The 14,411-nt window shown below is 41.3% G+C and overlaps 2 protein-coding genes across 3 annotated transcripts; both read left to right on the top strand.

The window, feature by feature from the left end:
* Nucleotides 1-851: 851 nt before the first annotated feature.
* gpr78a (G protein-coupled receptor 78a) lies at nt 852-4,794 on the top strand. The gene is made up of 3 exons (XM_067584128.1): nt 852-2,074; nt 2,316-2,429; nt 3,426-4,794. The coding sequence occupies exons 1-3, from the start codon at nt 1,401-1,403 to the stop codon at nt 3,667-3,669; spliced, it is 1,032 nt and encodes a 343-aa protein (XP_067440229.1). The 5' UTR covers nt 852-1,400; the 3' UTR covers nt 3,670-4,794.
* Nucleotides 4,795-4,886: 92 nt separating this feature from the next.
* On the top strand, nt 4,887-12,768 carry cpz (carboxypeptidase Z). 2 transcript variants are annotated; one of them, XM_067584123.1, is made up of 13 exons: nt 4,887-5,215; nt 5,744-5,776; nt 6,375-6,426; nt 6,591-6,913; nt 6,998-7,213; nt 7,982-8,178; nt 9,764-9,925; nt 10,099-10,257; nt 10,411-10,546; nt 10,777-10,916; nt 11,218-11,317; nt 11,583-11,728; nt 11,858-12,768. In XM_067584123.1, the coding sequence occupies exons 1-13, from the start codon at nt 5,122-5,124 to the stop codon at nt 12,059-12,061; spliced, it is 1,962 nt and encodes a 653-aa protein (XP_067440224.1). In that variant the 5' UTR covers nt 4,887-5,121; the 3' UTR covers nt 12,062-12,768. The 2 variants fall into 2 exon arrangements, with proteins under 2 accessions (XP_067440224.1, XP_067440223.1); XM_067584122.1 differs by having other exon boundaries at nt 4,888-5,215; nt 7,982-8,217.
* The last annotated feature ends 1,643 nt before the right edge of the window (nt 12,769-14,411 follow it).

The following is a 14,411-nucleotide window of genomic DNA, read 5'->3' as shown; positions in this document are numbered from 1 at the left end:
AGTGAGGAAAAAAGCTGCCCACACATTCGCACACACTAGCACACTCATGCTTGCATGCTTGCAGAGGTGAAAACACGCACACACACACACATACACACACACACACACACACACAAATTACTTCAAGCTCATTTTAACCACCACATTTAAAAAAAGGTGGTAAAGATAGATATCTTAAGAGATTAATACCATCATCCTGCACATGTCCTTCCTTCCCCTTAACCCATTTTTCTTTCTGCTCCCTCCACTCTTTGTCACATTTTCAGCCTCAGGTTCCATCCTTCCCTCCCTCTTTCCCTTCTCTTCCCCCTGGCCACCCCAGCTCTAACAACCCTCATTTGTAATGTAGATTACATCTAACACTGATATGTATATATATTTATATTCTAACTGTCTGATATTTTGAAGAATTGTATATGTGGCAAATTGGTTTCCTACAGGCATTTGAGGGAGATCAACAGAAATCAGTGCAAAAGAAGATGAAGTTCAAAGAGTGATGAAGCCACCAGAGATTTAGTGTTGCTATGGAGATGGAGTGATTCTCCCTCTCTGTGCTTCACCTGATGTTTTGTTTATTTTTTTTATTTTTTTTTTGGAGGGGGGACTAAATCTGTCCCTGTGATCACAGCTTAACTGTGGCTATGTGCTCATGTTGAACCAATGGAAGGTTTTTAAAGGCAATTTAAACTGTATGTCAAAGAAAGGATACAAAAAGTCACTCTTTAAACACGCACATGCACACAGACACATGACAAAAACATATTTATCAAATCTTAAGCAATGTCATATTTTCACAGCTATCACTCAGGAGTTTTATGCAAAAACAAAGAGTCATTTTTAGTTTAAAAAAAACCCCCTGAAATTTCTGTGCAAACACCATCACATCCCCATCTTTGATATCAACTCCTGCTTGCATGAATATTGTTAAAGCGTCACATGAGCCAGCTAACCACTGCACGTGCAGGGCGCACGGCATTGCCAGCGAGAAGGGAGGCGCTGGATAGTGCGCATGATCGAGAGTAAACATAGAGAGAGCAGTTGATAACCTGAAGTCACCATTTCCACAGCTTTTCACTTTGGACTAAACAACTGTGATTATACACTGGAGGCGGTGGGGGGATCAACACTAATTTAATAGCTGGGAAGTTTAAGTGACATATAATGGGGTTCAAACGCTGCTCATGCCACTGACAGGCACTGACAGTTTCAGGAAGACTTGTTGAGGCATTTCAGCACACTGGACAGCTCTCTCCGCGTGTCTCGTGCTCACCAGAGCGCTTCTGGCATGTGCGCTGGGAATACGACCATCAGTCACAGCTGGTGGAAGGCACGACCAGAGACCATGGCGGACTCGCCACAGCATCCTTCCTACAGCTGCTGATAAAGCCGAGCCTCAAGAGATGAGCATCCCGGAGTTCCTACTGGAAGTGTCCATCGTGGTGATAGCTGTTGTCTCGTTGTTGACAAACTTGTCAGTGCTGTTATGTTTCACCCAGAGCGCCGACTTAAGGTCCCATGTGCCCGGAATCTTCGTCCTAAACCTCTCCTTCTCCAACATCCTCCTCTCTCTCATCAACATGCCCGCCACTTTTCTCGGGGTAACCAAACGCACAAAGCCCTTCGGGGACTTGTTCTGTCAAGCCGTCAGTTTTGCCGAGACTTTCCTCACCATTAACACCATGCTGAGCATGGCCGCGCTGAGCATGGACAGGTGGATAGCGGTGGTGTTTCCCCTCAACTACTCCAGCAAGATGCGCTACAGGGATGCTTTTCTGATCGTGGGGTACTCCTGGCTGCAGTCTCTCACCTTCTCTCTGACTCAGCTGCTGATGGACTGGGGAGGTTACAGTCACACCTATGCCACATGTACTGTGCACCTGGCCGGGGAGGAGAGGACGCAGCTGGCCGCCTATGCGACCTTCACAGCGCTGTTCCACTGCAGCAGCTTTGCGCTCTGCCTCCTCGTCCTGTGCTTCGCGTACCTCAAAGTTTTGAGGGTGGCCAAGTCCCACTGCAAGAGGATAGATGTCATCACAGTGCAGACTCTGCTTCTGCTGGTTGATATTCACCCCAGGTAGAGTATACTGCACATAAAACTTGGAACCTTTGAGCTATTTAAGTATCAAAAGTCTGAGATGTTTCGGTTGCAGTTTGACCTGTTTTTCAAGCTAAATGAAATTCTTGACTTATTGAGATTCTGTTCAAAATGAATTTTATAACACTGATTATTTAAATGATTCATATATTAGTTGTCATGTTTATTTATCATGTCAGATATGAATTAGTCACTCTGTCTCTGTGTGTCTGTCTGTCAGTGTGAAGGAGAGGTGTCTATCGGAACAGAAGAAGAGGAGGCAGAGAGCCACTAAAAAGATTTGCATCTTCATCGGCTCCTTCCTCCTCTGCTTTTCACCCTATGTTATAACAAGGTACGAGCCTGATCTAATAGCTGTACTTATCTTTCTTTTTAATGAAAGGCATTGTGCAAACTGGTGTGACTTGTCTGTCTCGTGATGCTTTTACAATAATGGAAAATCAAACTATATAACATTTCCTGTTGATATATGATAAATGAGTCTATGATACAATAATAGATTTATATTGACCTAATCCCTTTTACACATCGAAGAATATTAACATCTTATTTACAGGGACTGGACTCAATACCATGCACTATATTCAAATACAACAGACGTGAAACACTACCAGACGTTTCTAGTTATAATAACTAATAATAATAATACCTTTATTTGTATAGCACTTTTCAAAACAATAGTTACAAAGTGCTTCACAAAGCGATGAGACACAAAAAGCTTACATAAAATGCAGGGTAAAATAAAAACAAAGCAAAACAAACAAACAAAGCCATTCAAAACCCATGCACAATAAATATAAAGTAAGCTCAACACAATAAAATAATAAAAGTAAAACGTAATTAAAAAAAAAAAAGTTTTAGTTCTGTCTTATTTATCTGTGTCTCAAATAAAGAGCATCGAGAGGTTTTAGATCAAGTTGAGATGATTTTTTCAGGCCATGTTTTTAGTTACTGCACTGTCATAATGTTTTTTACAATAAAACAACACAGCCTCAAAACCTCTGTAACAACATTATAATGTGAACCTGGGCAACATTTGTGCAGGGATTTTGCAACAGTTTGCATACAAGTGTATTATTGTGTCCACCAGGCGCTAACACATGAATGAAACTTGACACATTTGCATTTAAAGTAACACGCTAAAACGTATATAGGATTGGTTTTAAATATTTTACTGCTAGTAAAAATTGCAACACACAAACATAATGGCTAAGACAATGTGTGCCATTTGAAAGACAAAAAATTATGAGTTTCTCATAATTACAAGCTGGTGACAGAAATAGGCTTCCGTAGGAATGGAAATTAACTTCTTTTGCTGTTCCTCCTGCAGGTTGGTGGAGTTGTTGCCCTCCGTGCACATCCCCCGGTACTGGGGCATTGCCACCAAATGTCTGTGCTATGCCAAGGCTTCCAGTGACCCGTTTGTCTACTGTCTGCTGCGGCAGCAGTACAGGAAGGTCCTGGTTAGTGTCATCAGTCGGGTTATGAAACAGAATCAGTACTCACTGTCTGTCCACAGCACAAGCAGCACATTGGACACCACAGAGGACCACTGTGTTGCCAGAATAGCCTGAGCTCAATGCACAACTATTTTAAATTACGCAACACCTGCATCCCTTCTGCAGAAAGGTCAGAGGTCAGAAGCAGCCCTGTAGATGGAAGGGAGTCAGTGCCTTGCTCAAGGACACTTTAATAGAGGGCTGGACCACATGACTCTTTCAGCCACAGTGCTGTCCACTGGGAGGACTGCGAAGGACACATAACAATAAATCTGAACACACTGGCCTCTGATGAGTGCTAAAGGCCTTTTCAGACTCTGTTGTTTCCAGAGGGCTCGTCAGTTTGTCTGCTGAGGCATTGCCAAGGATAACTCCACATGAAATCCACCACACAATATTTATTACTATCATCACTGTAGATGTATATTTGAAGTAACATTGACTTTGTGAGGAGGTGTTCTTCATGTCTGTAATGTAAGTCTGATGACATATTTTGAAGCTAATATTAAAGTTTGTGTTAATGACTTTTTTAACACATAGAGTGTAAAAAGTGAAGTGTCAGGATGTGTGAAGATATTATACCACAGCAAAAACACAGATTAAAGAATAAACTCCACTGCCACAAACACAATATGACTCCACTATATAAGTACAAACGGCAAGTCATAATTAGATTGTGGGAATATTGTGTTACTGTTAGGTAATTTACCTAGCAGTTAAAGACCTGTGGTTCCCAACCTTTCTGTCTTGGATCCCTGATTACACGTTATGACCTTAATGTGAACATGAGGTATGTGCATTTCAAATATTTTTTCTCAGATTTGTCTCAATTGAAGGATGCCTGAGGAAATGAATGTATGCAGGATTTCACAAAAAATATAACAAAAATCAGAATAAAACCATTTTCTGCATAAGATTCTTTTCTTCCTTATTGCTTTAATCATCTTATGACCCTTTAGACTTTCGGAGGGTCGTGACCCCAGGCTGGGAACCACAGCTAAGGACACATTATAAATCTTCGCAACAGCCTAATGATATATATATATATATGAGTATTATAACAATGCAGCAACGAGGACATGAAGGTTGATGATTTTTCACAGACGGAGGGTGCAGAGATCTACCGTATTTTTGCATTTATTGGCGAACAGGCTCAGAAGCCCTATTATGTCAAACAATACAGACATGAATTTCTCTCAGTCCCACCCCCACAATCCACGTTTCTTCCTCGTGTCCCCCACCCTCCCCCCCAACACACACACACACACACACACACACACACAGACACACATCTCTGTGCAGTGAAATATGATCGGTGCTCGCCCTTTGCGCACGGCAGTTAGCCATAATCCCGGCGCGCCGCAGTGTTTTTCAGGTCAGGGATGCTCGGCGCAGACAAAGGAAGGAGGTTTCCGTGCTGTGGGTGGTAATTATCATCCAGCCTAGAGAACGGAAAAAGTTGCAGCTTCAAACACTCACTGCCACATCACGCACTGCCGTTGCCAAGCAGCCTACTGCGCTAAAAACATGCATTTAGGACTTTTGGTGCTGTTTCTTTCGTTGACGAAAAGTTGTTGGTGCGCTCCGCAGCAGACTTGTCACCCAGGAGACGAGTTGTTGGGTAAGGACACTTAAACTTTAAACAACTGAATCATGTACAGTGAATGTGTGTAGCCTGCCATACGAAGCTAAAGACAGAGTCTATGGCGATACGACACGTACGAATGACCAAGAAACAGCTGATAGAGCCCATGTGCAGACCTGCAGACAACACTTATCATAATCATATATTAAGAGCGCCTCTGATTTAAATGTTGTACCTTAAAATAATCGATTATCATGCTTATCAGCCACGTGTTTTTGCATTTAAGTCTACATCCTCCAGTGTGTGGAAGCTTTATTGCTTAATATCTAGTTGGAGTTTATCTATAAGTCTATATCGAGAAAACTGACAATGACATCATGTTGAAGGACATCTGTTATTTTTCTTAAAATCATCTGCCATAACCGGTGATAACAGAAAGTAGAGTCCCCTGCTTTGGGCTCTCGCTGCTTTTGAAGATGTCGCCTCCTAGCGTTTTTATCTGTGACCCACTGCTGTTTTCATGCCTCTTTATCTCTGTTGTCTGGCTTGTTTTTTTCCTCACAGGAAGATGCAGCAACACCGTCTTTGAAGAAAAACGTAGGTGACTGATTGATTTCACTGTGTGCAATTTTAAGTGCCTGCAATTATAAATCATACCTGTGATGATGACACAGTAACAGACTCACAGGTACAGAAAGTTACACTAGCTGTCTAAATGGTGTCAAAGGTATCCATGCTGTTATCTCAGGGCCCGGCTGTCCACTGTTATCTCAGGACCTGGCGGTTCAACTTGCTCAGTTGAATTTTCAAGCCATGGCCTGACCTTCGGGGCTAGGAAACTGAAATACCAAGTGCTACTGCAAGATGCAACAGGCCTCCTCTCCAGATAGGCAGAAACGCAGCTGCTGCACTCCAGCTAATTCTGCAGGGCTGCAGGATTTATGGAGCTTCAAAAATACCATCCTGTACTTTTCCATTTTGAAACACCAGGTGTGCTACATCAGGTCTCTTGGTAGTTTTTCTATGAGATCATAATAAGGAAGAAGTTAAATATGTGAGAGATACAGATCTTTGTGCACAAGCCTAATGCTGACCTGAGATCCAAAAACTCTTCTAGACAAACCACAAAGAAGTTTTGTTTTACTCACTTATTTAACTTTTCAGCTTTTTTCCTACCTCTTCCCTCTCCCCACAGCTACCTGCACAGAGATGAACCTGGGCTACTGTAATGATATGGAATACTCTAGGTGGGTCTCAGAGGTTGGTACTAATGTGGACAAGGCAATCAGCTAAATACTTCTTTTAAACCAGTTTGTGTCTTTGTTTTAAATTCAAATTCCTCAATAAGCTCTTGACAGCTTATTGTAGGTCTTCATGTTTAAACCCTGCTTTTAAAACACTGCTGCTCCAGAACAATATTCCCCAACATCATTGGCCATCGGAGTCGTATGGAAGCTGAATCAGGGGCAGAATACCTCCTCCTGAGCGTCATCCATGGCCTACTCAACGGGGAGTGCTCCCCTGAAATACGTCTCGTGGGCTGCTCTGTGCTCGCCTCCCCCTGCCAGGACGACAAGATGATCAGGCCCTGCCGCAGCACATGCGAGGCCCTGCGAAAGGACTGCATCCATGCCTTTGAGGCCATCGATATGGCCTGGCCCTACTTCCTTGACTGTGACCGCTTCTTTGCCAGCGACCAAGAGGGCTGCTATGACCCACTAGCAGGGCTGAAAGGTAAAGATCAAGCTGTTTTACTGGACCGATGCAAACCTAGCGCTCTTTGAAACACTTCCCTAAATCCTGGTATCCCTCCTCCAGCCAGACAGGAGCTAGCATTGTCCAGCCTCTCTCCTGAAGAACCCAGTACCATCATCCAGTTCACCTACGCCACCAACGCTCAGATGTACAGCGTACTGAAGAGAACAGCAGCCAAGTGCTCCCATATATCTCACGTTTACAGCATCGGACGCAGCACTGAAGGCAGAGATTTACTGGTAATCGAGTTCACCAACAATCCTGGACAACATGAGCTATGTGAGTAAGGATCTGCTGTGTAAATAAGCTGCATGTTAATGTTAGTACTGTGGTATCTACAGCTTTGTGTTTACTTTTTTTTTTGTTGATTCCTCTTACTCATGTTCTGTTTGTAATATTTTTCTCTTAATTCTGCATCTATCTGTCTCTGCTGTTCATCATTTCTGCTCTCTTATTTCAAAATCCCTACCTTAAAACGATGTTGTGAATTTTCATTTTTCTTTCAATATGATCACTACCGTGACCACATAGTTTCACCAGGCACCATGATCACATAGACAAAGTCCAAATTCAAGTTGCAAATGTCAGCATCCATAGTAACACTGATAGGCATCTTATGCACAATACAACAATAATATTCTTGTAGTGACAAACCCTCTATAGAGCCTTTTAGTATCTTTCAGCTTCATGTTTTGTTTTTATGGCCACAACTTTATTGTTTGTTTCACACTAACTGCTTTCCTCAACCTCATTTCCAGCCACAGCAGGCAGCTATTTTCATTGAAAAAGCTCTGATAAACCCACTGTCAGGTACCTACCCAGCACCAAACAGCCAAAAGACACAGGTAGCAACTACCTGGTGAAGAAATGTAGCATTTAGCAGCTGAAGAGCCAGATATTTTTCTGTGGAGTTAGGTGATTGTTTGCTAACACTTTTGCCACAGCTTTATAAAGTGATAATATGTCAATGTTTGTTTCTGCGCCTTAGTTACTAAAAAATCAAATAATGCTGCTTTAATGATATTTGTGTCTGTCTGTAAACCCTAGTGGAGCCAGAGATCAAGCTAGTGGGAAACATGCATGGCAACGAGGTGCTGGGCCGCCAGCTGCTCATCTACCTGAGCCAGTACCTGTGCTCAGAGTACATGCTGGGGAACCATCGAATTCAGACCATCATCAACACCACCCGCATCCATATTCTGGCCTCCATGAACCCGGATGGCTATGAGTTGGCTGCCTCAGAGGTAGAGGATAACAATGACCCGGAGCTCAGCAACCACGAAGTAAATATTGTTAACAGTACAAAAAAGACAAACCACCATTATCCATTCTCAATCCACTATCCACTGTCTGTCCGCTGTGGAGGGGGAGGAATGAGGTGCTGATCTGAAGAAGTTTGAGATTTTCTAATATCTTTTTTTAAGTTTCTAAAGCTGTATGTTTGTGAAATGGTACAGCATGGAGCAACTTTATGCCAAGTACTAATACGTTTTGTAAACATAGATGATGACCATTTTGAAATATAGCAGCTAGCTTTTACCATGCTGAAAGATAAAGATCTGATTCAGAAACTATGACTATCAGGGATAATATCTGCAGATTGTACTGCATGTCATTAGTAACTGGTGCAGTACTCTTGATGTGATATAATTATTACATAGGTAATTTAATAATTATGTTATGAATATAGTCATTTACAAAAGAAAACAAGCAGTAATCAGTGGTTCAGGAAAGCAATCCAAGTGCTCAAGCCTTCCACCTCCTACTTGCTTGTCTTTCCACATCATCTTACTAGTCCAGGTCACTTCCACTACCAGATAGAGTAATCAGCCAAAATTTGAGTTAACCATAAAACATTTTTGGACATCTTAATGAGCCTGTACATATGCAAAATAAATATTTAAAACCTAAAAATATTCATTTATATATAACCATAGCTGGCAGTGGGAAAACCACTCTGTCCACTCTACTTTTACTAACCAGAGAATTCAACACTAATCATCACTTCATTATACTTTTGCAATTGTAGAAGTGTCCCCGCTCTGTTTCACTTTATATTATAATTTTGTACAATTTCCAAACAACTGAGACCAATAATCTGTCAGAAATGTAATCTGTATGAGAAAGTGGGACTTCTACAGCGGCATCTCTTGAACCTTTTAATGCTCATCATAACAATACTGATACAGCCTTTGGTCAAAAGTTGTATATTTATTCACTAATGCCTAAAGCCTTATTACTGTGTGTCTGCCAAGCTCTGCATGCATATAGGCTATGGACTGACCATGTGTATGAAGATCATCATTGTCCATGTATGCATTGTGCAGTCTAAAATATAATCTGTGGTATAATTTTGTCATATTACACAACTAAACTGAACTTCCTGGGTTGTATTACATAAATGGTTCAGGCATTAATGAAATTGTACAGCACACTGTGCCTTTTGTACTATCAAATGTCAAAGAGATAATGTTGACCAAACTAATGTTAGCAGAAAATCTACCCTTTGAATGCACTAATAAACTGATAATTTTATGTATTATTATAATGTTAAAGTTATAATTAACAATGGTTTCCTCTTCACTCCATTCGCTATTTTTTCTCCTGGCGGATATATGGTCTTGTCTACATGTTAACAATAGAATTAACTAATATAGTCTAACATGCTCCTTCTTGTGCTCCTGACTAATATTCATATCATTTGCTCAGTATTTCCTTCACTTAACCACTGCTCCTACTTATGTCTACACATCATCCTCATTGTCATCATCAATCCACACAATTTAAGACTTTCTGATGATCCTAGTTGTTTGAACCTAAATATTTCAGGGTCACTTGTTGAATGGTTGGACCAATGGTCGGACAAATGCCCAGAACATCGACCTAAACCGCAACTTTCCCGACCTCACCTCCGTCTTCTACCGGAACCGCCGCAGCAGGCACTACCGCATTGACCACATCCCAATCCCTGACGCCTACTGGTTCGGGAAGGTAAAAGGACGTTAGTTATTAATTACCTTATCTGCACTAGATACACAGTACATCCCAAGAGCATGATATTTTTGCTAAAACATGACAACATGACAACATTTGGGCCAAGAGTAGGAAGAAGATGATATAGGGCCTCTAGAAACCCACACTCATTACCTTGTTTTGGGCTGTAGGTGGCACCAGAGACCTATGCAGTGATGAAGTGGATCAGGTCACTGCCTTTCGTTCAGTCTGCCAGCCTCCACGGAGGGGAGCTGGTGGTCTCCTATCCCTTTGACTTTTCTAGACACCCGCACGAGGAGAGGATGTTCTCACCCACTCCAGATGAACAAGTAAGGATGGAGGACAGAGGTGGACATACAGGTTGCTGAAATATTTTGGTTCAACAAAAGGACAGATATACAGATACAGTATGTACTGTAACAGGTGAACTGACATTCCCCTCACTCACAATTCGCCCAACTCAAAAATCTTCCCATGCTCAGGTCTTAAAGCAGCTGGCTCGTACCTATGCAGACGCTCACGCTACCATGTCAAACAATGACACAGAGCGGTGTGGAGCCTCCTTTTATCGAACCAGGGGCATCATCAATGGGGCTCTGTGGTACAGTTTTGCTGGTGGTGAGATAAAACACTTTCAAACTACTCATACAATGAGACATTATAGAAATCCAAACACTGATGGTTTGGATAGGTACCTGGATTAACATTGCAAATAAAGCTACACACATGGGTCTTGTTAGTTTTTAAATGTAATTACAGTATGGAAGTTTTTTTTTAACCTTATTTACTTTTACACATGTCTCATATATATTATATATATAATATATATATACGTTTTTCCTTCGCAGGTATGTCAGACTTCAACTACTTGCACACTAACTGTCTGGAGATCACCGTGGAGCTCGGCTGTGACAAATTCCCGTCAGAGTCTGAGCTTTACCCTGAATGGAAGAATAACAAGGAGGCTTTGCTCACCTTTCTAGAGTCTGTACGTGTCTGGTATTCTCCTAATTGTGAAAAATGACCTGTTTGATATTTTAACAGTGCTGTATTCATTTCAGCTGCTAACAGAAGGGTGAATAACTGACAATGAAAGTGTTGAATTAAAGTCACTTCGGAAGACAAATTTATGGATAGAACACTTGTAGCGAGCAGGTTTCAAGGACAAGACTTGACAGAAATGATAAAACCGATATTAATAATAAGTAGGTAGCTGTCAAGGGAACTGTAGCCAGTGCATGTAGGTAGACAGGGAAATAATACGGCTTGTCACTGTGCTCCCTGAACAGGTCCATCGAGGGATAAAGGGAGTAGTTAAAGATGTTGATGGCAATGGGATAAAAGGTGCCACCGTCTCTGTTAGGGGGACTAGAAGAGATGTCACCACAGGTAAATCAACACAGATCAAATATTCTCCAATTGCCTTGACTTGAAAGATTTTTTTATCTGCTTGATTTAATGTCTGATAGACGAGTTAAAATTGTATTGCTGTTCACTGTAGCCTTCAGGAATTTGGTGGTATGGTGTAGCTCTGGGCATATACATATATATATTGTTGCCTTTTGCTATTCCTTCCCTTTCTTTGATTTGTTCGACTGCCTGTCTGGCATGTTTACATCATCACTCTGTTCCCCTTTCTCTGTTCTCCCTCCAGCTGAAGATGGAGACTACTGGCGGCTGCTGAACCCTGGCACTCACATCCTGACAGCCACAGCCAAAGGTTACTCCAGGGTCAGCAAGAGGGTTCATCTGCCTTACCACATGAACAGGGCTGGACGTGTCGACTTTGAATTGGAGAGGGTTTGGAAATTTTTCTTTACGATCCTTTTCAACAAATGTGGCATATTTTTTAAAATCTTACTTCAAGGCCAGGTCCGGTCATTAATTCATCGTCTCTACTCTCCACCTTCACCCTCTTCCTGCATTCAGGTTCCCGTGGAGCCCGATTTTGATGACCACCTCTTCCCCACAATAGACACATGGGATCGTTTCGACCCCTACAACCAGTTTGAGCGCTACGGTGATCCAGTCGTCAGTGAGGGAGGGATAGAGCGGGAGGAGAAACCGTGGTGGTGGAACTACTTCTCCCAGTCTGGTATCTCACCTCCAAATTGGCTGTTGCGAACTGTCTAGACGCATTTGAGGACAATAAAGATCCCGTCATACCACTGCAGAGGGAGATTGTTGATGACGGTCCTGCATCCAGTTCCACTGGTGCTATCAGACCTGCACTTTGTAGCAGGAGCTGTGACACTGAAATCCACAGTACCTAAATAGGTTTCAGTGCAGATGTGAATAGGCTTTATTTCCCCCGGGCAACACATTTAATTCCAGCCTGTAAGTGGAGTTTTTGGCCAATATTGCTTTGCAGCTGCATTTGACCTGTTTTAAGTTAAAAAAAAAAAAAAAAATCTGGGAAAACTGGAAAGTGGATGAGTTATGGGTGCCTTGTTGTTTTAAAAGTTGTTCACAGTCAAAACTGAAGGCATGCACTTATTTGAATATTGTGATTACAGATGACAATTTCACGTGTGACGGCAGCTGCATAAAATGTCTTTGTGCACACTTTAAAAAATGAGTTGGGTAACGAAATGAATGCAGATTTGACTATTTTTGTCTTTACAATGTGATTTCCTTATCTGTTTTATCCACATTTCCTACATTATATAAAGCACAAGTGATACCGTCAAAAAGTTCTGGACATGTAACAGCATCTCATATTGAGCACCACATTTAAGCTTGGATTAGCAGCATTACTGTGCCAATTGTAGACAGTAGAAATTCTTGCTTTGTTTTGTTTTTCACAAGTATGAGGAAATAAATATTAAATATTTCTGGCATATCTTCGTCCATTTTTTATTTCTTGAAATGTTTAAGTAATATTTTTAGAGATGAAAATAAACCCTACTTGTTTTACATCTTGAGATGCTGTTGTGGCCTTTGATCACCAGAGGACACCAGAGAACATGTAATAGCAGACAGTATGCCAACTTCATTAAAGTCAGTGATGAATCTCACTAATATATAATAAAGGGAATTTGTACCCTTCAGTCATTTGGGAATTTATAAAGGCCTATTTCTTCATAAACACATTCACTAACTTATACGTGTCTTTTTCACACACGCCACCAGTGAGGATGGGTTTGCTTACTAAAAGTTGATTTTACAGTCTATGCAAGACTTAAATCTCAGGTGAAAGGTCGGTATACTCTTTAAAGTCATTGGAAAGGTAGTTGCTGCTGCTAGCCTCTCTTATATTTTTAATATTTTCGCAGCCATCTTGCGGAAGAACACTTTTTTCTTTTTATGAAATAGTGCACAGGCGACTTGTATCCTTGCGCCTTTAATGGATGACCGGTGTGATTGTCAGTTGTTTTTTCTTAACAACGGAGTTGTTTTGCTAACAGACTAACAAGGGAGAAAGTTGCTTTTAAATTAATGTAACTGAAGTTAACGGCTCAACAAACTTTTGTAACGGAAGAAGAAGGCTAAATTTAGCTTTTGTGTTTGAGGAACCAAATACAAGCTGAGTGCCAGCTAACATTAGACAGATGACTGACACACGTCCATCAGTTATCGACTCTAAGGTAGACTAACGTCACTCTGTCACACAAGTAAAAGTTATAAAAACAGTCTGACAGTCTATCAAACTTTAGCAGGCCTATTTTCTTAGAGCAGGGGGACAGCTGTCTATCTCTTACCACTTAGCTATTCACCTGTCATCATGTCTGCCATTCAAAATGAGTGCCAGCTACACCTGGTTAGTTAGGACAGACCACAGGACCAGGAGGCCTTCACGGGACCAAACGGTACCGATAAGCAAAACAAGTGTTTCCAGTGCGCAACCAGGAGCTGTAAGTTGATGTTTTGAGAAATGTTATGTAGAGTGAGCATTGGTCTTCACTTTATACTCATTCAACGTAATTTTGCAGGTGTCTTACAAACTTGTAGCAGCACATATGTGTGAATCACTATTTGGCAGTTGTCTCACATTTTGCTTATATACCTGCTGGTCAACTTCTTCTCTACCTTTGTTGAATCATTGGATGTAAAATCATACACACAACAGTGATAACCAATACAGCTTTTTCACAGCAGCTCATCTTTCATATTAGGAAAGGCAAAGGTGTAACTAATAGCGTTAATGGTGGCTCAGTTTCATTTCTGTGCCAGTAAGTTATGCCAATGAGTCAGCGTGTTAAATACCTGGACCCTGGAACTGGCACACAACCATTACAAGAGTGTGATTAGTTACACCTGTGTGCACAGTGAGAAAAGGTCCATTAAGGAAATTTTAAGGTCAATTTCATGGCAGTGATCCTCGCAACAGGCCAACATGTTTTCACAGAAATCTTACTCTAACAACCCTTTGAATTTTAAGGTTTTCTACATGGTTTTGCTTACTTGCGTCCAATCACGTCTAGGGTGACAATTTGTATGTTTCAGATGAAAAATATGAAGTTTAATTTAATTACAAATGATT

Source organism: Thunnus thynnus, chromosome 3, assembly GCF_963924715.1.
Source record: "Thunnus thynnus chromosome 3, fThuThy2.1, whole genome shotgun sequence".
Lineage (NCBI taxonomy): Eukaryota > Metazoa > Chordata > Actinopteri > Scombriformes > Scombridae > Thunnus > Thunnus thynnus.
The sequence above is the reverse complement of the archived record's forward strand: the minus strand, read 5'-3'. Positions and strand labels throughout refer to the sequence as shown.